The sequence below is a fragment of the Canis lupus genome, chromosome 34 (assembly GCF_011100685.1).
Source record: "Canis lupus familiaris isolate Mischka breed German Shepherd chromosome 34, alternate assembly UU_Cfam_GSD_1.0, whole genome shotgun sequence".
NCBI classification, from domain to species: Eukaryota; Metazoa; Chordata; class Mammalia; order Carnivora; family Canidae; genus Canis; species Canis lupus.
Genome location: NC_049255.1, coordinates 36775064 through 36801301, shown reverse-complemented (window position 1 = coordinate 36801301; position 26238 = coordinate 36775064). Strand labels below are relative to the sequence as shown.

Sequence of the window (26238 nt, the reverse complement as noted above, 5' to 3'; positions counted from 1 at the left end):
CAGCACTATGCGTCCCTTTAAAAAAAAAATCTGAGATACTGGTACAGAATCAAAGTCCACCCTTTGTGCTGTGGCTCCACACTAACATCTCCCTCTAGCACCCTTTCAGGATGTCATTCCCTCTCACGTCCCCATACCTTAGCTTTTGACTTTCCTACTTTCTAACTGAGGACCTCTGCCTCAAAGAGCACCAACCCGGTGAAGAGAGACACATGCGGGAGAGACGGCCTCGCAGCGGACACACAGCACAGAGACACCCACGGCAGCCTGAGACCAAGTCAGGAAGGCCTCTGTACATTCCTGCCTGAACCCCCACTCAGAATCAACCACTGTTTGCTTTGTGCTCTGGCCACATTCTGCTGGTACCTACGCTGGGCAGTCACTTCATGATATTGTCCTTATTTGGTTACTTGTGTGCTGCTTCTTGTGACTAGATTTCGAGGCAGCGTTTCTACAACGTACACAGGGCATCTGCTGAATTCTTGGACGCAGCATTAGTGGGCAATCTGGAGTTACTGGGTATTATATTTGATTTTTAACTTACAGATGTTTTGCTCTGAAGAGTTTAGTTTGCAATTAAACAGAAGGCTGGGTAGGTACTGAAAAACGTTCAGCCGAGGTGGCAATTGGCTGCCGTGCGCCATTCCAAGAACACAGTGTGTTGTGACACGGATTCTATGAATGGTGGTGTGAAATAACATCATGTTTCAAAATAGCTCGGCAAACGCTAGCGCTTTAGATCCTGCACAAGCGTCCAGAGATTCGCATCCCTTTAAATTGTTTTTCAGCAGCTATTAACGACTTACACGTGGTTAAATTACTAACTGAATAGTGATGTACAGCACTTGAAGCCTCAACTCCAGCGACGCTCCCCCTTTTCTCCAGGCTCCCTGAGCAAGCCTGAAGGAGGCCATGGGTCCTCTGAGCGCAGACCTCTGCGGTGTGCTCTTCCAGGCCATCAGAGGCGCTCTGAGAACGTTCTGAGAACGCTGTGTCGTTTTCGAAGAACAGCAGCCTTGGCTTCTGGGAATGCGCTCCTAGAGCTAAGCAGCTGCCACCTCGATCACTCCTCCCTCCTGTGCTCCCGCTCCCTCCCTTTCACCAACTCCAGGCTCTCCCATTTCCTTTCTTTAGGCCCTGGGATCCCCTCAGAGAGGGAGTGCTTTGTCTCTGGGAGAACTTGGAACTCACTTCCATTCCAAGGATGATGCCAGGAGATTACACGGTGCCTTGGAGAGAATGTCACGTAAAGGGGAGTCCTCAGCACAAGACGCAGCCTCCAGGTGTGCAGCCCCAACAGGAGATTGGCGCTCTGGGCACTCTGGCTGGTGCAGGCCTACTTGAGAGCAAAAGCATTCCCACCCGAGCTTCACCTTCCAGGTCTTCCTCTCTCTCTCTCTGGAGGAAACCTTCTCGCCAGCAGTGACCAATGAAGTAAAGAGGGACAGCTCATTGTAAGAATCGTCACGGCTGATACCCAGAAACAGAAGTCTAGAAGCCATGAAACCGACTTCCTGGTATTTAATTATCCTACTGTAAATTGAAGTCAGTCTCCTTAACGATGATGATAAAAGTGGTGATTTCTAGTCACAAAATTCTTGGCCAAGATCCAAGCGGCCACTTGTTTTGGCACCAGAGATGGAAAAGGGTCCGCTGTGTGGGTTACCAGCGCAAGCCTGCGTAGAAATTAAACTGCCTTGAAGTACCTTGAAGGATTCATAACATCACCCTTTATTTCTAAATAACTACATACAGATTAGAAGTTGTTGTCGTCTACGTATTTATTAAATGCAGACTCCAACTGGAGGGACGGGGCTAGGTAAAAGCACATCCATGTGCATCCCCATTAGGAAGTAAATGACCCCCTGCATGAGACTGTAGCTCTTTGATATACAATCTTTAGCTCTTTTTCTCCTTGTCCCTTTTTCTCTCCTGTTCCTTCAGTATTTTAATACTTTCCTGCAAAATTTTACTATCTTAATTCTTGGACTGTATTGTATGCAAATGATACTCATTACTTGCATCAAAAATACAATCTACTCTCATAAAACTACTAAAACGATTCCTCCCACGTTAAAAAAAAATATTTCTATGTAAGTTCGTGGCTTCTAAATTTGGTCAGAACTTTGGAGTTAACTATGTGGGAGGCCTGCAGATCCAATTAGGGAGCACGTTAAGGAAATATTACCATGGAGATATTGGCTTCACTTCAAAAGTACCATCAAGAAAAACAATACCACGATGGAAAATTGAAAAGGAAAAGGTCAGAGATCATTATAAAACAAAAATGCTCAAATCTAGGATTTCACAATCCTCTGTTTCTGTAGCTCCTTAAGTGCTTGCTAAAGACCTCAAATCTTTTCAGGTATACAGCTGTTTATTTTTTCGAGGAATGGCTTCTTGGAGGGGCGGTTGTTTCTCTTAGGCCAGTTTACTCCCTTCTGGAACCGGCAAAGCAATTGTTTCCACAAGCTAAACATTAGCGGATGGAAACAATGCAGGTTACATTTATTTACATCCTGAAAATAAACAGCTCAGCAGTATGTGGGGGACAACATGTAGCACCATCACCCGGGCAGATTCAATCCTGCGGGGCTGGCGGCAGCGCGTGCTGATAGAGGTTTGGTCCAAAACCGCTCAGAGTAACAGCCGCCTCGTTTCTGTGATGGAGCAGCGGCCAGGCCTGCGGATCGGATCGCAAGGCACCTAAGTCACCGCCTCAGGACAAATATCTCGTAACTTCATACCCTGTTTTACTCAATGACCAAGCCAGCTGGATCTTTATAGTATCCAGGTTTCTGAAGAGTCAATGACTTGCTTAATTCAGGTGGCCCCGAAGTTCTAGAAAGATGCCTAGAACCCACACATCCTAAATATTGTTTCTATAGCAAAAACAAATCATCTACAGAATCTCAAAAGGGAAATATGTGCCTTGGGAGCCTGGGTGGCTCAGTTAAGTGTCTGCCTTCAGCTCAGGTCATGGTCCTGGGGTCCCAGGATCGAGTCCTGCATCAGGCTCCCTGCTCAGCAGTCTGCTGCTGCTTCTCCATGAGCCTCCCCTATGATCATCCTCTTCCCCTCTCTCTCTCTCTCTCTCTCTCTCTCAAATAAATAAAAATCTTAAAAAAGAAAAACATGTGCCTTTTATTTAGAGGTGTTATCAGATGTGGCTAAAAGAAAAAAGAAATTCCCCAAGTGCCCGACTGCTGTGGCTCTGCTCCCTGGAAAGCAGCCGGACCCCCGTCCCATTCCGGGGGTGGAACAGGGAATTTCGCTTTCCCATCGGGATACCCTATAAACTACAGGGCAACACTCCATTCCGAGCCCTGTGCAGACAGTACATAACTCATGTCTCACATAGTCCCCTGTGGCAGTTATCATCCCACCTTTCAAAAGTGAGGAAACTGAGGCCCGGGGAGCTTGACGGGGGGCCAAGACCACAGACGGTTATAGCCCCGAGGGCCAGACTGCAAAGCAAAGGCCCTTCCTCTCTGTGCTGCTGCCTCGAGCTCTGGCACCCGGCTGTCCCCACATACCCCCAGGCTGGCTGGACCGCATCGGATGCCGGCCAGCCTTCAGGCATCTGTCGCCCTTGCCAGAAACTCGCTGCAGCCACTGCAGCCTGCCACACATCGACTCAGCAAATATTTGTTAGGGGCTCACTAAGTGCCAAGGACAGTGCTGGGTATTAGAGGCACAAAGATAAATAAGACACAGTCATGAATAGGAACTTCAGGCAGAGACAGGGGAGGAGAGGCAGGGAGGGAGAAGAAAAATGTGTGAACCACTAACCAGGCTAGGAAGGACGGGGGCGGCGATCACCAGGCAGACAAGGTTATGTGGGGGCCAGGGGTAAGAACGACCCCCGAAATACGTCCACGTCCTGACCCCTAGAGTATATGAATACATTGCCCTGCAAGGTAAAAGGAACTTTGCAGACGTGAGAAGCATGAGGACCTTGTGAGACAGGGACTGTCCTGGACATTTCGGGTAGGCTCCGAGAAGGAGCTAGGAAGATGGAAGGAGCCACAAGCCAAAGAATGCAGGCGACCTCAGGAAGCAGCTAGAGAAGATGAGGAAACAGAGTCACCCCACAGGCTCTGGAGAGAGCCCTCCCAACACCCGGACTTTAGCCTCGTGAGGCCCACTGTGACTTTCTGGCCACTTGGATGACAATCTTGCCCATTCTACACCGCGTGCCCTATCTGTTCACATAAGAGCTAGACTATCGATCCTGCTCTAAAAGAGCCTACAGTTAAATGCCTAATACATGCTGAATCAGGAAAGGACTAGAGCACTTCAACAGTGCTTTAATCTTGCTAGAGCCACACGACTGTCACTTCTGGGGTAAAGAAACGACAAGGAAAACACTTGTGTTCACACGAGGGAAAGACAGGGCTGCGAGGTCTTGTGCTGACATCTGGGCCACTGCACTCACCTGTCTCTCTGCCCCCTCGCTCTGCCCACGACTCAGAGCGGTTTCCTTATTCTGCTGTGCCTTTCCCATGACTCTCTCCCCCAGCCTTTTCTCACCTCTCCCCATGCTCACTCCTCCAGCCCCACGGCTGTCACCCCCTGCTCTGCTTGAACCCTAAGTCCAGGCCCTGTGCTCTCTGACCCCATCCGGACCCTGTCCCCCCAGCACTGCCCTGTCAGACACCTGTCACGGCCCGCTGCGTTCACCCTCCCAGGTGCCCCGCTAGGGAAACTAACTCAACACGTCTAAAACTGGCATCCAAGTCATACAAAAGACACAGACACCAGCCCATCCTAGAGGAACCCACAGATTCCCAGGAGACTCAGACCCGATGAGTATCAGGTATCACACACCTCCACGCAGGCATGGTGAAGCTAGGATGGGACCGGAGCTCTAAGGACCACGTGGAGAATCCCACTCAAGGGCAGGGGCAGCAATCCGGTGAGACTCCAAGGAAGCCACTCTTCAGGGGCGGCATCTAAGGCTAAAAGCCCAGCTACCTGGGACACCAAGCACCTGGCAGGTTCTAAACCTTACTGACGTCTCTCCGTCGCTCCAGCATTCACCTTCCCCTTGCCGCGCACGCGGGGGCCACCACCCAAATTCTGACTCCTCTGTAGCCTGTCACCAACACGACAGCACCAGCTTCCTGACGCTTGCCTTCCCGGGATCATCCTCTTCTCAATCCTGTGCATCTGTCAACTGTTTCATCATCCTGGAAGTAGAGCCCTGACCAGGTACCTTCTCTGCTCAAACACGCTCGATGGCCACCTGCTCCTTAACCAGCATTCAGTACAGATCCCACGGCCCAATGTCGACACCCCACAGGTTCCACTGCCCAACTTGATGTCCCACAGTCCCACCACTCAACGTCGACGCCCCACAGGTCCTATCGCCCAATGTAGACGCCCCACAGGTCCCACCACCCAACGCAGACGCCCCACAGGTCCCACCACCGACCAATGTTGACGCCCCACTGGTCCCACCACCACCCAACGTCAACGCCCCACAGGTCCCATAGCCCAACATCGATGCCCCACAGGTCCCACCACCGACCAACGTCGATGTCCCACAGGTCCCACCGCCCAATGTCGATGCCCCATTCCTCTCCCCGTTCCCTACTGGACCTGTCCTCCAACACGCTTCATGCTTTCAGGTTTAGTCAAACTCAACTGTGCGTACCCTGAGGCATGTTAGAACTCTTCTGTTAAAAAGCCTCAGTGTTTTAAAACACACGAAGGATCAAGGTTTTCCAATTAGGCCAGAAAACATCCCAAGAACTTTGGCTCTCTGACCACACATGAAAGGCTGAGTCAACATTTTGAATTTTTCACTTGAATTTCAAAGCATTTGGCAACATCAAACTGAAAACCTCACAATATCACCACTCCTACCAATTTTTTTTCCCTTGCCATTACACTTCAGTATTTTAGACTTTTTTTCCCCCCTCAGCTAATATTTAAATACCTTTTTGAAATTTACCTGGAAAAATACTTGTGGAGTCACTGAGGTTTTCAAAAATTATTATTACTACATTTACACAGGCTAAAGGAAATCACCAAAAAAGAAAAACGTTCTGTAGACCTGTGGCGGGCGAGGGTGTGAAGGGGATGATATGTATCCTTGAAACTAGGAAAGAATATCTAATTGCGTTCAGAGTATCTAAACAGAGAAGACATTCTGGTGGATTCTGGATGAATAGAAGGCTGCTGTTCTATATTTTCATGCTCCATTAATAACAACACTGCTTCATAGTTTATAAATAATCGGCAATAGAAAGGGGCCCTTTTGTTTACCTCCCATGTGGTGAAAGAAAAGTACACTTGAAATGCTTAAGAATGTGTCATTTATGCTGAGAAATCCAGAAGACATACCTGTGGTTTCTCTATTCCTGAAAGAATGTCTTGCACCCTCTTTACTTCCAACTCATACTCTGTGTGGAAAAAGAGAAAAAAGAAGAACCGTTAATTCCAGTAGAAGGCAATAACGTCAAGTTCCTTCTCCAAGGCCTCCTCTCCAGAGCCATGAGGTCAGTTGCCAGTTACCGCGACCGTTTGGTACCAAGCACGAGATCATGAAAAATCGGGAATGGGCATGATGATGCAGGGGTGGGGACTTCACTGTGGTCGTGGTAACTCGCCACCCTACTGGTTTACACAGTCACAAAGTCGGCAAGAGTAACACCGAGTTCCATCTAATAATGCGACAGGCAGCAGAAAATAAAAGGTCCAAGAAGAAAGGGGGAGACTGGAGCGGTTACACGCGGAGAGCAATGGAGAGATGAGGTTGAAGGACAGTGGCCAATTCATCCAGGGCTGTGAGTTCAGATTTTTTTAGTTCAACTTTTATTCTAAGTTTAAGTGGAGGGACTGACATGGTCTTTTTTTTTTTTTTTTCTTTTTTTTTGAAGTCTTAAAAGCTCTGTTTGGCTCTCATGAATAATGGACATACAGGGAGTGGGAGAGAACACAGAGACATCAGTCAGAACATTGCTGCGCTGGCCTGGGTAAAGCACAGAGCTTGCCTAGGCCGGGGATGGTAGCAAAGATGGGGAGGATGGGGAGGAGAGAACTGGTTTTAGAGGTACAGGTGTTGAAGGACTGGGTAACAGAATGACAAGAATCAAGGATGCTCCTCAGTGTTTGGCTTGATCAACTGGAAGGATGAGGATATCTTTTAAATAAGATGGGGAAGTTGGAGGTTTTGCAGTAGAGCAGGAAGTGTTTTAGAAATGGAAATGGGAAAGTGCTTGAAGTAGAGAGGATGGGGAGTGAAGAATGGGTATTAAGAAGATAAAGACTCTAAACTTAGGACTACATTTTGTAGAGGAACCCCTTGACTTTCACAACCTACTCGACGTAATCTAATTTTGATTTTTACAGATTTATTCAAATGGTAAACCTAATGATGTAGGAGGTAAATGCCGGAGTTCCATGATTGTCAAGACACAGGTCCTCACCCTCAAACAGTTCAAGTCTAGTGGGGGGAAAACGAAAGCAATGCCATGTGATAGGTGCTTTGGTCAAGGTGACCCAAGACAGATCCTTCTAGAAGGCTTCCCGAGAACCAGCATCTCACTGCCCCTGTGGACAAACAGGTGTTTGGAGGTGACAAGGGAAGCAGAACTAGGGAGTGAGAGGTTAGTAGGCCTAGCTCCTCACAGGGCCGTTGAGACTCATTGCTCGGGTGTAATCTCAAAAGCCGCCTTTTCACAGAATCCTACCTCAACCCCACCCTCTGCCCAGCCTCCACTCATTCTCTTATCCTACTTATTTCCTTTCTATCCATTACCAAAATCTAAAATTTCTCTTGTTTATTGTCTTTCCTACGAAAATATGCACTTCAGGAAGGCAGTCATCCTACAGACTCAAAATAAATTTTCTTCTGTAAAGAACCAGATAGTGAATATTTTTGTTGCCTAAATGAGACAAGCCTAAGTAAAGAATAATAAGACTTCAAGTTGGCACCACCCTAACCTTTAAAAGGATCAGTCCTTCATTTTTTCCTATTGCATTCTATTTAGTACAACCTGTTTACCTCTATTTTGGTGAGAAAAAGAAACAGGCTGGTGGCAAATTACAACTGCAAGAAATTTCACATTCAAAAGACCAAGTGAGATCCTTATTTATAATCATGTATTCAGGTTATGATACAGGTAATAGTTTGTACCCCTAAGTCAAGTCAAACATGTACATTCGCTCATACTTTCGGGAAGCTCCTACTAAGGAAACTATAAAGTGTAACTGAGAAGTTAACTGTCCACAAAAATAATAATAATAATAAAATAAAATAAGCACACTTGGAATAAACGAACTGGTTCAGGTGTTAAAAACAAAGTTTTCTCAATCTCTGGTTATTCTAGAGTTTGTAGGACCCCGTGGTTTCAAGCACTCACACACACAGATCCATTCCTACAGCTCGCTGAAGGAGGTCACTGCTTCCTTCGGCCACCACGGACACAAGGCTAAGGAGCCAGGGACCAGACACCATCCTTGAGGTGATAAACGTTTAGGCTAGAATGGAGATAATCACCTATCCAACAAAGAAGGAGGGAAGAACTAAAGAGCTCGGCAAGAGAAGAATCCTCCGGACCATGTGGTAGATACAGGGCATGAGAGAAAGGCGTGAGAAAGGACGCCTCATCCCACAAGAAACTGAAGGCCCTTCCCCCTTGCTTTGGGCCCACAGGCTAGCCTCTAGCCAGCTTTCAAACACAGTCAACAGGACAGATGCTCAGGCTTTTGACAGGAAAAGGAAAAATGAGAAAGGAGGTTGTATTAGAGGGGCTGGGGGGGGGGGGGGCGGGGTGCATACTGGTTTAAGACAGAAAAGAATGGGTTTCAGGTAAGAGCCAGAAATCTAAGTGAAAGGTCCTGACTGGGATAAAAACAAGTGCCAAGGGGCGGTCACTCAGGACTGGCCTCGTCTGTCTTTGCTTAGAGCGACGAAGGCTGACCTTGCCGGAGCCCCCAGGACCAACGTGCGAGGTGGACGGCCCGTACCCCAGGGCCTGGCAGCCGGCAGGCCTCAAGCCCATCCTGTACACCGTGGGTGCTCACCTGGTGCGGAGGAGCGGGGCCGGGGGGACTGGGACTGCGGCCAGCCCGTGGGCCCAAAGCAAGCAGAACCTCCGACTGCATGGTGACAGACTCGCAGCACCTGGGGGCTGGGGGCCCAGGGGGAGCACGTGGGGGGCGAGCAGGGGCCTGAGAGCGGTGGGCGTCCGCGCTGGGGTGCGCGGGGGGAGGCAGGCGGCGCAAGAAGCCCTCCGGCCAGGTCCCACGGCACGGCCTGTGTTGTTGGGCTGGTTTCTTTTTTTTTTTTCTCATCTGGGAGAGGAGCTGTCAAATAAATGGAGCAAAGGCCTTTGGATCTGGGAGAAGGTATGTGAGAAAAGGAAGAAAAAGTAGGCCATGAATGGAGCCAAATAAACAAAGGATTCTGAGAAGATCAAAAATAAAAAGGGCAGGGCGAGGGGAGGAAAGGTAGTGACAGGACAATCACTGCCCTATTATATCAGGAGAAATGCAGTTTCAAAGCCAGACCGGATTCTTTCTTTCGTGATTCTAAATTGTGAATACAGAAAAAGAAGAGAAAAATGCATTCACACCACATTTACTGAACGCTTTTCCATTTGCGCTGCCCCAGACGAAGAGAAAAGGGTAAATAAATGCCGGGCATACAGCTTGCACACACAAGAGTGAAAACAAAATCCGCTGAACTGAGCTAAAGTGACCGTTACTTACCCCATATAAAATAAACTCCTGTACGAATGCTAGCAGCCCGGAATGAAATGCCAAAATTCACAAGTCTACCACCTAAACAAGCGACTTCCCTCGGGCCTCGGCCTACCTCTCCCGAAGCAAGATTTAGCTACGCCTCGGAGAAGTCTGCGAATTATCACCCTTTCCGTTAAAGAGCTTTGGAGCTCAGCGACCCAGGATATTTCAGAGTTTGGATCCAGCTTTCGCCCTGCTTTCTTTTTCTCTGTGGCTCCGTCTCTCTCCCTCTCTCATGCTCACGCACACACAGACCGTGTTGCGAATATGGAAAAATAAATAGTAGCTAATGCTCTCACTAAAATTTAAAAACAAAACCAAAAAGAAGAGTTCCGGTGATCTGCCTTCAGGAAATCTTTTGTATCAAGGTAAAAAGAAAATAGGTCTCATTTTTGTTTCTGTTTCTACCTCCTTAAAGAAAGAATCTGGTTTGCAACAACTGAACAGCAGATTGTCCTAGAAGAGGCAAAAACAAAACAAAACAAAACAAAACAAAAAAAAAAAAGAAAAAAAAAAGAAAAACAAAAGCAACCAAGGTTCTGGCACAAGGTTGTCAGATGAGGTTCTTTTCATTCTTCCCTCTGGTTTGCAGCAAGTCAGTAAATCCAGAGGCAAATCTTAGAGGCCAACTTTGTATTTCTTTCTCCTCACATTGAAGCTGCCATGAGCTAAGCAAACAGATTAAAATTATTTTCCACCTGCTTTAATTTTGTTGCCACCATGGCTGACGTGGACGGACATGACAACTCAGCTTTCACATCACTACCTTCGTAATATTTGGAAGCCTTTTCCTTGTAATGAAGACTGCTGATCAGGAAAGAAGGATCATAGGGTACTCTCAGACACTGCCAGAGAATGGGCATTTTGTCTTATAGATACAGACACCTCTGGGGGGATACGTAATTTCCTGAAAAAGAGTGAAGAGGGAAGCCCCTAGTTTAAACATGTCTCAATGAGTTGAGAACCACCCAATTTGCAAATGCCAAAGAAAAGGGGTGTGGGGGGGTTCAGCTCAGTGACTTACATTTTCCTTCTCCCAAAACCAAATCTCCTCCCAAGAAAATAAAGCATTTTTTAGCAAAGGGAACGTTAAAATAAAAATATACAAGCAAGCAAATACTTTTAAAAAAAAAAAAAAAAGAAAGAAAAGAATACCAAACAAAACAACAACCCACACACATAGAGGGAATATGTGTCATGTGAAATTTAAACTTTCCACAAATAATGGTTTTCATGTTTGCTCCAAAAAGAACTGTAAGTTCAGACTGTTTGAATAACAGTAAGGCCTAAACTAATTAAAATAGCCCCCTTTATAAACACAATTTACTTCTTTGGTTTGCTTCACATTTTTTCCATCTTAGAAAAGAAATACAGCTAGACACTTAGCTGCTAGCTATAGAATGTACTTATGGTTGTAAGAGCCCCTTCATTCCAATGGGATGACATCAGCATTATTTCTCTGTAAACCTTCTGTCTCGTTCTCATCCGCACGGCTCATTTACAGATATGCCCGGCATAACATAATATGCTTTCTCAAATCTGCCAAAGAGCTGACTTTGCTACTATCTTTAATACATTATATACAATAAACTAGGGGCAAGGAAAATATGCAACTTCTGGTCATGCCCATTTTTGGGATAAGAGGCTTAAAAGCACTCGATACTCAATAAGGAACTAAATGAATGGAAATAAATACTTTTGGATAAAAAAGAAAAATATGACTCAATAAGTAAGGAAGAGTTAAATATCCAATCACGGCCTACCAATGCTATCAAGAATGAGTGGGGATGAGGCAAGATGGTTTAAGAATGCTTGCTGAATTGCTTTTCTAATCAGAAAAAAAAAAAAAATCTGCTATCTTCATTTCTACACTATTACCTATGCTGAGGAAAAAAAAGAAGAATCAATAAATGCATACAAAAGTAGCACTAATTACTTAAGAACTTCCATTTAGTGATTATAATCCAGAGTTAATGGTGTTAAAATCAAATATTAAAAATGTACAAAATCGCAAGGAATAAATTTGCATAATCTAGGACAATGCAGTTGGTCCCCAAGGACAAATATTCCAGAAATACCTTCGGGTATCAATCATCCTGATGCTAAAAATGCAAAAGCAGACATCTCTCTAGGCATTTCGCTGGTTAAGTGTTTGGTTACTCTACTGAAAATTCTGAAAGATAGCCAAGGGAATTTCAGACTCTCAACACTAAAGAGAAAGCAGCAAGCAGGTGAACATATGTTGTGGGAAGCTGCCTTCCAGTCTAGGAAAGTATTTTCAAGAGAACTTGGGTTCCCAATAGATTCTGGAGCCTTAAAAGGAGAAGTGAATTCCTTTTGCAGGTGGAGTGCCCGGCTGGACAGGAGGGGTGGTCAGAGAATGTAAATGGGACAAGGAGGGCTCATTTCCTCTGAGCTTTTGTCAATATTTCTGAAACTAAATAGTAAAGAATGATTTTCTTGCCTGGCCCAGGATTTGAGCAAAGTCCTACTGGGAATATTCACATGAATCCACTCGTAGGCAAGAATGGGTCTCTCTGGACAAAAGCTATCTAACACCTGTTACATAGTAGGAGGGGCAACACAGAAGGGTTAGGTCTGGGACTTGAATGAAAGGGAAAGCACCAGATAAAACACCTTTGTTGACCCCCAGGGTCAACTCAAAGTTTATTTCTCAACCACCTTCTTGGAATGCCAACTAAACTGGGTTGGTTCTCCCTGAAATACTAGGAAATTCTACATTCACTTCTGTCAAGTTCCCAAAGGAAAAAATCCTTGTGTTTACTTCACAAAAATCACATTCATACACAGAACTGGACAGACATAGCTAGTGCTTTTAAGAACATCAAATTAAAAAAAAAAAAAAAAAAAGAACATCAAATTAAACAGGGATGAAAACCCCACAAAAATGGATAAAGTATTATATAGATATGCTTGCCAGGCAGGCTGGACTCTAGGCCAGTCCCATCCTTTCCCTCACTCTGTTGTGTTTGAGACATTTCACTGGCTAGCTGAGTCCTAACCTGTGCCAGATATAGCTCTTTTATTTTGGGGGAAGGCTCAACTCCATGATTATCCGGTAAGAGTTGGTACCCTCCCTGGGTGTGTAACAGGAAGGCAATCGCTTAAACACAGGATAGAACGACTTACAAAGATAATTAAAGTTTATACACTACTTTCTGCGTTGGCATCTGTAAATGTTTCCACAAAATGTTTTTTCATTAAGATCTGACATGTCATGTTGAAAACTTCTCAAGTGGCTTATTCAAAACCTTTGCAAGACTGTGTCAACTGACATGCAGAATCCAGAGAGAACAATTTTATAACACATTAAATCTGAAAGAGAACTTTAATATTTATGTCACCTATACAGCATGTTTTGAACACTGTTTACACCTACATTTTCTTAATTGGTGTCCCATATGACTAACATAGATGTTTGGGGAGGAGGATGGATATTCAGTTAATGGCCAAAGAACCCAGTGAAGCTCATCAGCTGATATGGAGGCCAAATTCAGAGCTAACTTCATGTACTATAACCCCAAAATATTCCCCAGAGTTTTAGCACATGGAAAAGTCATTACTACCAGTGGTACAACCAACCTCACCCAGGAAATCAGCAAAGGATGTGCCTGGGTATGTATTCAAATCCATATTAGACACCAGGCAGGTAACATCAATGAGTAAAAGAAGGTGGTCATATTAGGCAAAAGGGAAGGGTAAAGACTATGGAAAACTGCAAAAGCCCTCACCCTATTTAACAGGGGCAGCTGCTACATATGGCAGTCAGTTATCACCAGGCAGGATCATTGGTCTAAGGTGGACAGATATTGCCATTTTTCCAAAGAATCTAGAAATGGAAAAATTTTCATGACATTTGGACAAGCATACCTTGGCAAAATATTTTTAATCCATAGAAAAGTGAAGGAGTTAGTGCTATGAACACGCGCATGCCCTTCACCTAGACTAATTTTTGCTAACATTTTGCTATGCTTGCACACTCACATTTTGTCTCTCCATATACACACACACAGTTTTTGAGAACCACTTAAAGGAAGTTGATCTTATGACAAGATCTTAAATTTACCCTAAAAGCTTCAGCACATCTTTCCTAAGAATTAGGACCTTCTCGTACACAACCATGACAACGTCACAACCAAAAAATTTAACGCTGATAGAATAAAATCTAAAATACATCCCATATTCAAATATTCAGATTACCCCAATTGTCCCAATAATATATTTAGTTTTCTCCCCCCTAATCCAAGCTCCAATCAAGGAACACACGTTGGATTCATCTGTCAGGTTTCGTTAGTCTCCTTTAATCTAGAACAGAAGTCCCCATGTTTTTCTGTCTTCCTAAAGTTGGTATTTTTGAAAGTCTAGACCAGTTTTCTTCTAGCATGTAGCATTATCTGAACTGTGTGACTATTTCCTCATAATTAGATTCAAATTAAAAACTTTTGGCAAGAATCCTATATAGATGCACTTCTCATCCATTACGTGAGGAAGCACATAGTACCAGTTTGAATCTCTTGGTGATGTGCTACACTGTGATCACGGGGTTACAGTGCGGTGTAACTGGTTTCCCCATGGTGAAAGCATATTCTCCTCCTTTGGCTTAATGCTTAAACACTAATGATCTTTGCCAGAAGATATTATTATATGAATAATTGCAAGATGGTGATATTTCCAATTTGATCATTCTTTCAATGTTAACTAGTTCATTCTTCACTTTAAGTACTATGAATTCATGGATTCTTTTTTATTTTTTAATTAAAAAAATTAGAATACTCCATTGCAACCACTCTTTCCAACGCTAAAAGTATGTACCCAGGGGGAGGCCCTTCAAGCTGTTTTCTATGCCCCTTTGTCCTTTTCTTTAGAATTCTGTTTTGTACACCTGTTAAATATTCTGGCTTAAGGTCACTTGGCCAATAGCACAAAAATGTGCAGACTGCTGGTTGGAGATTTTAGTAGCATAAAGTAGAATTTATCCAAATTATTTGGATTTGTCAAAAGCCACTATTAACCAAGGATTTTCTTATTTAAAAGTAACTAAAAAGAAAAACATCATGCAAATATTTCTAGTTTCTAAATATTTTAGAAATTAAAGTTAAAACAAAGTAGCCCAATAACCCAAAAACCAGCCATCTTAAATGACATGTTAAAATACAACAAACTTGAGACCCCTGGGTGGCTCAGTGGTTGAGCACCTGCCTTTGGCTCAGGGCATGATCCCAGGTCCTGGGATCGAGTCCCACATTGGGCTCCTTGTGGGGAGCCTGCTTCTCCCTCTGCCCATGTCTCTGCCTCTGTGTTTCTCATTAATAAATAAATAAAAATCTTAAAAAATCAAAAGACACAGCAAACTTGAAACAACCATCGGGTAAAAGAAGAAATCAAAGGGGAAAAAATAATAAATTATCCCAAAAATGAAACACAACAAATCAAATATTATGGGATGCAGCAAAAGTAGTTATGAGAAGAAAGTTTACAGCAATAAACATGTATATTAAGAAGTTAGAAAGACCTCAAGTAAACAACTTTCAACTCAAGAAACTAGAAGAAGAACAAACTAAGCCCAAACTTAGCAGAAGGAAGGAAATATTAAGGATCAGAGCAGAAATAAGTGAAGCATGAATCACAAAATAGAATCAATGGACTCACGAGCTAGTCTTCAAAAAAGATAGTCATCAAACCTTTAGCTAGAGTAAGAAAAAAAGACTCAAAATTAGAAATTAAAAAATTATACGACACTACAGAAATACATAGTATCATAAGAGATTATTATGAACGATTACCAACAATTTACATAACCAAGAAGGAATGGTTGGATTTCTAGAAACATACAACCATGGGGATCCCTGGGTGGCTCAGCAGTTTAGCACCTGCCTTTGGCCCAGGATGTGATCCTGGAGACCTGGGATCAAGTCCCACGTTGGGCTCCCTGCATGGAACCTGCTTCTCTCACTGCCTGTGTCTCTGTCTGTGTCTCTCTCTGTATCTCTCATGAATAAATAAAATCTTTAAAAAAAAAAAAAAAAGAAAGAAACATATAACCTACCAAGACTGAATCAAGAACAAAAAAATCTGAACAGACCAATTATAAGAGATGAAATCAGTAATTAAAAAATTCCCAACATAGAAAACTGCAGGACCAGATGACTTCATTGGAGAACACTTAAAGAAGAATTAATACCAATCTACCTCAAACTTTTCCAAAATACTGAAGAGGAGGGAACACTCCCAAACTTATTTTAATACCAAAATCAGATAGATACTACAAGCAAACTGCAGGCCAATATCTCTAATGAATATAAATGCAAAAATTTTCAGTATCAGCAAACCGAATTCAAGAACACATTAAAAGGTTTATACACCATGTCCATGTGGGATTTATCCTTGAGATGTAAGAATGGTTCAATATACACGAGCCAATAAACATAACACATCAATAAAATGAAATATAAAAATTACACAATCATCAATACTTGCAGAAAAAGCATCTGATAAAATACAACATCCTTTCACACACACACACACACACACACACACACACACAACTCAACAGATTGAGTACAGGACTATACCTCAACCTAATAAGGCCATTCATACATAACAAGCATTATACACAATGGAGAGAAATTCAAAGTAGTTTTTTTAAAGAATTAATTAATTAATTAATTAATATTTTATTTATTTTTTCATGAAAGACACAGAGAGAGAGAGAAGGCAGAGACAGGCAGAGGAAGAAGCAGGCTCCCCATGGAGAGCCCGATGCAGGACTTGATCCTGGGACTCTGGGATCACACCCTGAGTGGAAGGCAGATACTCACCACCGAGCCACCCAGGTGTCCCAGATTTTATTTATTTGACAGAGAGAGGGAGAGAGCACAAAGAGGGAGAGAGGGAAAAGCAGGCTCCCTGATGAGCAGGGATCCCGATGAGGGGCTCGAGCCCAGGAATCTGGGATCATGACTTGAGCCACAGGCAGACACCCAACTGACTGAGCCACCCAAGACACCCCCAAAGTGTTTCTACTCAGCTCAGGAACAAAACAAGGCTACCCATTTTCACCACTCCCATTCTATATAGTACTGGATGCCCAAGTTAGAGCAATTAGGCAAAACAAGGAAATAAAAGGCATGCAAGCTGAAATGGAAGAAGCAAAATTATCATTATCTGCTGATGATATGATCCTATACACAGAAAATCCTGTACAATCAGTTCAAAGCTGTTAGAATTAATCAACAATTTCAGCAAACTAGCAGGATACAAAATCAAAAGACAGAAATCAACTGCATTTCTTTACACTAATGGGGAAGCATCTGAAAAAGAAATAAAACATTCCAATCATAATAGCATCAAAAACAAAACACTTAGGAATAAATCTGACCAAGGAAGTGAAAAATGTGTATAATGCAAACTACAAAATTTTGCTGAAAGAACTCAAAAGCAGAAATGACATCCCAGGGCAGCCCAGGTGGCTCAGTGGTTTAGCACCACCTTCAGCCCAGGGCGTGATCCTAGAGTCCCGGGATTGAGTCCCATGTTGGGCTCCCTGCATAGAGCCTGCTTCTCCCTCTGCCTGTGTCTCTGCCCCCCCCCCCCCCCCCCCCCCCCGTGTCTCTCATAAATAAATAAAATCTTAAAAAAAAACGACATCCCATATGCATAAATAAGAATTGATATTGTTAAAATGGCCATACTACCCGAAGCCATCTACAGATCAACATTATCCCCAACAAAATACTAAAGGAGTTCCTTGCAGAGAGAAACAATCCTCAAATTTGTGTGGAACCACAAAAGATCTCGAGTAGCTAAAGCAATCCTGAGGAAAAAAGAACAAAATTGGAGGTATAACACTTCCAAATTTCAAACTATACCACAAGGTCACAGTAATAATAACAGAATGGCACTGTCACAAAAACAGATACATTGACCACTGGAACAACTGAGAGAAGCTAGAATTAAACTCTGGCATATATGATCAACTAATATTTATCAAGAATATCAAATGAAGAAAGGATAATCTTTTCATTGAACAAACGATGTTAGGAAACCTGGAAAAACATGATCTGAATAATGAAATTGGACCCCTACCTCAAACCACTCAAAAATTAACTCAAAATGGGAGTAGAATCTGGAAGGAAAAAAAAAAAAACAAAAAAAGGAATAAGCAAAAAGCAGAATCAGACCTATAAATGCAGAAAACTGATATTTGTCAGAGAGGGGAGGGATTGGGTAAAACAGGAGAGAGGCAGTGGGAGATATAGGCTTCCAGTTATGGAATAACAGCACAAGGAATACAGTCAATGATATTTTAACAGTGGTACGTAAGGGCAGATAGTAACTGTACTTGGGGTGAACATGGCATAGTCCCTAAACTTGTCCCATCACTATGGTGTACACTTGAAATTAATGTAACACTGTGTGTCAACCATACTCAAATAAAAAAATAAATAAACAATGGATGCTACAGCTTCTAGCTGGCTTCAAGGTACAGGGGATAGCATAATGGTCCCCAGAGAGGTCTAGATGCTACTCCTTAGAGTGGGTGAATATGTTCGGTTACATGGTAAAGGAGAATTAAGGTAGCAGAAAAAATTAAGGTTTAAAATACAGGTCTTAAAAATAGGGAGATTATCCTAGATTATCCTGGTGGGACCAATGTAATCACAAGGGTCTTTAAAAATAGAAGAAAGCAGAAGAGAACGTCGGAGAGATGCAATGTGAGAAGGACTTGATTGGCTATTGCTGGCTCTGAAGGAAGAGGAGAGGAGCCACGAGCCAAAAGACAGAAGAAATTCAAGAAGCTGTACAAGGTTAGGAAATGGATTCTCTCCTAGAGCCTCCAGAAGGAAACACAGCCCTGCCAACACCTTGATTTTACACCTGTCTTGGACTTCAGATGTACAGACCTATAAAATGATAAATTTATATATTAAAAAAAAAAAACAACAACACACACTTCAAGGGCAGCCCCAGTGGCACAGCGATTTAGCACGGCCTGCAGCCCGGGGTGTGATTCTGGAGACCCGGGATCGAGTCCCATGTCGGGCTCCCTGCATGGAGCCTGCTTCTCCCTCTGCCTGTGTCTCTGCCTCCCTCTCTGGATGGATGGATGGATGGATGGATGGATAGATAGATAATATTAAAAAAAAAAAAAAACTCTAAATGGATCAAAGGTCAAAACATAAGATGTGATACCATAAAGCTCCGAGAAGAAAACATAGGGAAGAAGCACATTGAAATTGGTCTCAGAAATAATTTGGGAGGCATGACAAAAAACGTAAACAACAAAGGGGAAAAAAAAAATCAATAAATGGGACTACATCAACTCAAAAGCTTTTACACAGCAAAAGAAATAACAAAATGAAAAGACAACCTATGGAAGGAGAGAAAGTTTTGCAAATGATTTATCAAATAAGGGATTAATATCCACAATATAAAAAAGAATTTAGTCAACTCAGTAACAACAAAAATCCGATTAAAAAATAGGAAGAGTTACACAGACATTTCTCCAATGAGGACATCAAAATGGCCAACAGACACATGAAAATATGCTCAGTGTCACTATTTCTCAGGTAAATAAAAATAAAAAACACAACGAGCTATTATCTCACACCTGTTAGAATGGCTATCTTCAAGAAGACAAGACAGCAACAGGTGCTGGCAAGGATGTGGTGAAAAGGAAATCCTTAATCAATGTTGATGGGAATGTAAATTGGGCCAACTACTATGGAAGACAATATGGAGAGATTCCTCAAAAAGTAAAAAATAGATTTCCCATATGATCCAGCAATTCCACCTCTGGGAATTTACCCAAAGGAAATGAAAACAGGATTCTGAAGAGATATATGCACTTTCATGTTTATCACAGCATGATTCACAATAGCCAAGATATGAAAACAACCAAAATGTCCATCAGTAGATGAACAGATTTAAAAAGATGTGGTGTATATGCTCCATGGGGGTAATTACTCAGTCCGTGAGAAAGAATGACATCTTTCCATTTGTGACAACATGGATAAACCCGGAGCACATTATGCTAAGCAAGAGGTAAGTCAGACAAACATCAGTACTATGTATCACTTACAGAGAAGCTAAAAGTTAAAAACCAAGAAAAAAAAATGGAATAAAATGGTGGTACAAGGCGATTGGGAAAAGGGGAGTAGAAGGGGAGGAGAGTGGTTGAGGAGATAAAAGTGATGGTATTTAAGGGTACAAGCTTATAAAGTGTAATAATTAAGCCATAGGGATCTAATGCACAGTACAATGAAAATGGACAATATGTGCCATAATTATGTAACGTGATAAATATCACTAATTGGCCAAAGGTATTACAAAAGATAAACGTATCACAGTAACACACTATACACCTTAAACTTACACAATGTAACACACCAAACCCATAGATAACAAAGACGTAATCCAGATTAAATACAAATCTCAAGCCATTATCTGATTTAGCAGGTTATAAATTCTGGAAAACGACTCCTTAGTCCCTGACCATAATAAACCTAAGGAAACGAGAACAAACACACTATAGCAAACTTGAACTCTGGAAAGTCAAATAAGAATCACGGTAAACTTTAAGTAAAAAAAAAAACACTGAACACATTTGGCTCTTCTTAGACTGCACAATTTCTGCTCTCAATTTAATCTGGCCACGTTTCACTTCTTGTTCTTCCTAATCAACATTTCCCTTTAAAAAACAGATAATCAAAAGAGACAGCACCATCTGCCCCAGTCCAGAAAAGAAGACGGACTATATTCTAAACACATCACAGAGGAATAAACTAAAATGGAAAGTTAGATTGGGCAGAAAAAGTCTACACAGAGCAGACAACGTCTACATGGAGGACGCTATCAGAGATTCTTCTCCAAGACTAGCATCACTCTTTGACGACCAGAAGCCCTCTACTCCTAAGGTTTTGTGATTTTACTCTCTCAAATATCTATGGCAGAGCAGATGTCTCACAAATCCAAGCTCAACTTGAAAGAAGTTGTGCGTTATTTTCAAGAAAACTATATACCCTGTACCAAAGTCACATGCGCTGATCTTGCGGTCTCATTCTAAGTCTTTCATAAAATTAAATTACTTGGAATTTAACATATTTAGTTTTTGTACAAAATAAAGGATTTTATTAAGCTATGCAGCTGGTGACTGTTGTTCAAATGGACCGGCCTAGTTATTCAAAGCAGGGCAGTCACAGGCCTTAATACAGAGAGGCCTTTTGCAGGTACGTGGAAAATTCAGTTACAAGGTCTGAGAACTGCAATATTACATTTATGCCCCAAACTAGCACTACAAGGGGCACTCCTTACGAGGCCCATTTTCATGTCTGCAGATGATCAGCCACGCTCCTCTGATCTCCATCTCCTAGTAGCTAAGGTTGTACAAGCCTTGGATTACGGTGAGCTCATCAGGTCTGGGGAAAACCCATCATCAAGAGCAGCCATTTTATTTGGGTCACAGAGCAAACTGGACAAGAAGTAAAGATGCACAAGAAAAAACAAGATAGCACAGAAGGAAAAATAGAAGAGATCCGGCCAAAAAAAAGTAGAGCGGGGCGGGGGCGGGGGGGGGGGGGGGGACCGAAAACATTATGAAAGATAAAGAGATTCACAATATGGCTCTCAGCAAATACATCAAACTGACAACCCCTCATTTAGGCAATTTTATAATGATAAAATTCCTATTATGCAACACCAAAATATAAGAGGGTAATTTGTAACAGACACTCTTTTAAGTTACCCAAAGGCGGAAGAAGCAGCACATGAGTCTGTCCATCCCTTCCCGGTCTAGCTGATGCCTCCCTCCTGTCTCTGCTGAGAGATCAATTCTTCCAGGCAGTGTTGCCTTTATCCCCCAGTCACAACGGTGTTCTTTGTAGGATCTCCCCTCACATCCTGTCCTCCTCTCCACGGCCCACTGTATGTTCTTATTCACAGTAAGCCCCTTCGCCTCTACAAAAATGGTTAAGGGTGAGCTTCCTGAGCACAGGAGCCAGATCTGTGCCCTGAGTCACTGATTCGCCAGGGCCTAGGCTCTGTGCTCAGCACTGGAACGTTTACTGAACGAATGGCTGAATAAATGGAGAGAAGCACTACCTATAAATGCACATACTCTGCTTTTAATCTCTGCTTAATCTCTTTTAATCTCTGCTTTAAAAAAAATCTCTGCTTAATCTTTTAAGTACACGATAGACATCATGATGGGGAGAGTTGCCAGGGGAAAACACTTGGATAGCTCATGACATTATTCCAGATAACATATTATGACCCAACTGTGTCAAACACCTGTAGATCTTCATTTTTACACAGGAAACCAGCATGCACATATTAAATAAATTCCGTAAGAATCCTAAATTTCTTGTGGTTTAGAAACATTTCTATAACTAAAGCTAAGTCTGCCGGACACACAACTCAACAAAGCCATCAAGCTTGCTGTGATGATAATGCAACTGAGTACATAACTAATCAAGCAACGGAGAATTCCTGGATCTCACTCTGGACAGTATCTTGGAAAAGAACGGAGCATTTTATCTACTCATGGTAACTTTTTAATTTGTTATGTACTAATCTAATTGCAGAAAATTAAATCAGAATGCACGAGGTTGTTTTTAGTGGCTAAAATGCCCTGGTTTTGTTTAGTCAAGTTAGTTGTTTTCCAGCTTTCCTGTTCCACAATAGTTTTTTTTGTGTGCACAAATCCTGCATCTCTAAAGAACCATTTGAGATGACTCTATTATGCCTATTTAGCAATTAATTACTCAGCCACAGAGGCAAATGTGACCTGCAAAAGTATTTGCAAGTCTCCCTCTTTGCAATCTTAATGCATGCTTCCAATTGCCCTGACTACCCTTTCTCCTTTTCGCCTTGCAGTATGTGACCATCTGGTTGCCTTTCTTCCCATAATTAACAGTCCTCCGACTGCAATCCCAGTAAACGAAAAGCTCAGCAATTTCCATTAAGGGATCTCATTCTTTGCATTGCTCTCTATCCCAGGCCCACAAAGTCTTTGGCTTCGCTGCAGGCTTGGTCTTTACCAGCTTACCACCTGTATAGCAAGCAGTCTAGCAGTTAGATACTTTGAGTAAAACGGTGCCATTTGCTCAAACTTTAACGACGAAATGAGTCTATCTACCCTTAAGCAAAAAATTAATTTATATTTGATGCTGTTGGCAGTAAGCAATTCAACTCACTGAAACTTCCCCCATAAAATCCCAGATAATCCTCTACAACTAAGAGTCAAGCAAAAAGATGTCCTAAGAGATAGGAACCAGAATGGTGTGTGCACCGAAGTTCCATCTAATGCCTACAGAGTAAAAGGTGCATCATTTCACTTGCAAATTAACCGTAAAGAAAGAAAACATCAGTGAGTCTTAAATATCAAGTACAGTCTAAGAATATTCGTTTGTAACTAGATAGGCCTCTATACTGTATTGTTATTAGCTGAACTGCGTTCCCTTTCAAATTCATATATTGAAGTCCTAACCCTCAGTATCTCAGAAAGTGACTGTATCTGGAGACCGTGTTTTTTGCAGGGGTAACTGAGTTAAAATGAGGTCGTTAGGGCGTGCCCAAACCCAATCTGACTAATGTCATAACTTGTAAGAGGAAGAAATTTGGACATAGGCACATACAAAGGGAAGACAATATGAAGACACGGGGAGAAGACAGCCATCTAAAAGCCAAGGAGAGAGACCTGGAAAAGATCCTTCCCTCACAGCCCTCGGAAAGAATCAACCCTGCCAAGACTCTGATCTTGGACTTCTAGACTCTAGCACTGTGGGAAGATTTCTGTTGGTGAAACTGCCCAGTTTGTGGTGCTCAGTTACAGCAGCCCTAGGAATCAAATACGTGTACCATATATTTGCAAATATAATAGTTGGTATCAGTACCCATTTTCTAGATAGACTCTGCCAACCAGAGATTTTAAGAATTTGAAGATCACACAGGCGAATCAAAAAGAGCCCCCAGTATGAACCCTCGGTCTTCTGATTCTCAGTCTATTTTTTCTTGGGGAACCTCCAAAACCTCCTCTCATCCTGCCATCTACTACATCCAAAGGGAATAAGAGAAGGGTGGGGAGAACAATTTTACTTAGGATAGATAAATAAATCAGTTTGAAGGGACTGCTAGACTACTTGGTTCAGTACAAAATAATTACACTGAAAGTTAAAATGTGTTTATACTATGCTTCCATAAGAGGTCACATCCAATGACAGAGGCCAATTTAGAAATCCAAAAAGAAGCTACCAAAAATCATTTGTAAAGCAGATCCAAAAAAAAAGACCACTTCTTATAATTCTACAGGCTACTCCATGCCAATGCATCAGTAACATAGTATTTTCTCCCCTTCCCCTCCCCCCGCCCCCATGTATAGAAATGGATCATTCAGGATGTTTTGAGGCTAGAACGCTATTATGCAGTAATTGCTTCCAAAACACATGTTACAATATTTTTGCAGCTGACTGTGGCTTTAGAGAAGAAGCACAAACTGGCTCCAGAAGAACAGAGACTATGTTGGCCCATAAACTACAGCTGTTTGCTGTGCAGGGCCACCTGAAATATCTGTGTGTTGTTTTCTTCCCAACTAGCTAGTACAGAGTGTATCCAGACTACTCAACTTATTTATGGCTCCAGCTGCTTTGCTATATTTTCAGACACTCAGCATTAGCTCCAAAGGAGAGCAGCCATTTTTCTTAAGTCTTTCATCAGTAAGGATAAAGAAGTGGCTCAACTGTGTAGCAGATATGAAACCTATTCTTAGATGAAGTAACAGCCATTAAAACATAAATTAACATCTTTGCGTAGTCATAGCAGAATGGAGCTCCGAATCTGACCTTCTTAAAACCACTGAGCAAAAAAAGCCCCACAAATACCTTCCTTTGTGAACAGTGTGGCCCAGGCCTGTGTTCCTGAGAGGAACAGATGCTCTGTTGGAAGGCCCCCATCATAAGCCGGCACAGAGAGGAACTGGACCTGGGGGTTGGGGGTGTGAGGGCAGTGGCCTATGATTAGGCTATGGGGTACTTGAAGGTGGCTGGCCTAGAGGACTTTTCTGACTGCATGGAAAAGGAATTTCTAATGGAGTGGACACACTGAAAAAGAGCCAAAGAAATGGATTCAAGAGTTTCTTTCAGCAGCAAATGGTTGAACAACCTAGTTGTAATTACTGAAATGTGAACTACTCTTCATCATCTTGTAATTACTCTACGTTGGTCATGTTATTGCAAAGTAGTCTTCACTTCTACATCTCGGATGAAATGGAAAAGTCTTCATCTCTCTTCTCTATCTACTGAGCCTTAGAGAAGTACATTATTAACAGTGGTTACTACAGTGCAGTGGGGATAGAAATTGCATGACCGAATCACGAACGACATCACCTATTAAGGCTCATCACCTACAACAATTAAGGTATCACAGTCGACCAGGGTTTTTTTTTTTTCCAGCAGGATAGAGTGAAATGAACTAGAGAAAACTCAAATAGGTTTTGTGCAGATTTAGGTTTACTGCTACCTAAGATTGTGAAATTATAAGCATTCCATCTGCTCACCAGCTGTGGTCCCTAATCCTCTTTAATAACTTCAGCTTGCACAACTCCATGAGAATCCGGGCGTCTTCCAAATTTTACTTTACATTAGTTGCCAGGACTGATTCTGAGACACCAGTATCCAGTGAAAGCAGCATACAGTTGATCTCGCTGGCAGGTGTTAATTTTCAGAGGAGTGAAAGGAAGTCGGAAGAGAGATTAAGGATAGGAAGACAAATTAAGAAGGTTCCAAGATCACCACATTGAGGTTTTAGGGTTCCGTGCTCTCTAGCAAAACCCAAAGACTCAAATAAAGAATATTTGCCCAAAATATGAAATTAAAAATTCCCTGAAACTTTTAAGAGGTAACACCTTAAAACAAAAAACAAAACAAAAAAAAAAACACGTCCAGTTGTGTCTAGAATGAGGTTGTGTCTTCTGCAGTAGTCCTTTTCCACACTGCAAACCCATAACCTCTGTCTGTTAATTACCAACCAGACACAGGATCAGGGTGCTGGAAACTGCTCCCCATTGCCACAAAACTCAGCTACTTTTCCGTTAAGGCTCTAACGGCGCTAAAGGCACCTCTAGCTAGACTCTATGGAGTGGTCACCACAGCTCAATGTGGGAACAGAAAAAGTGTTCTAACCAAACAAGACATCCAAGTTTTATTAAAGTCACAAGCATGACTCACGGTACTGTTTTATTTCTTTTAAGCACTGAAATACCTTTCCATCATCCCCCACCTTCAGAGTTATTGCCGAGAGCAGGAGAAGGAATGATTCTGACTCCTGATCTTGGTGACAACATGGTTTTCAAGCAAACACAGGATTATAATATCTCCTGTATCTTGAGTTCAGACTGCTAGAATCTTTTGAGAAAAAAGCTGTAACTAAGGTCTCTGCTCCAGCCGAGTGGTTATGTGGACCTCAGTG

General features: G+C 42.5%; 1 protein-coding gene across 1 annotated transcript in view; it reads right to left on the bottom strand.

Annotated features, from left to right (window-relative positions):
• Window positions 1-26238, bottom strand: part of FNDC3B (fibronectin type III domain containing 3B) — a 339739-nt gene that overhangs the window by 89945 nt on the left and 223556 nt on the right. The window contains exon 7 of the mRNA XM_038583908.1: window positions 6352-6410. Within this exon, the coding sequence (XP_038439836.1) occupies window positions 6352-6410 (59 nt within the window). The remainder of the gene's footprint in view (window positions 1-6351; window positions 6411-26238) is intronic.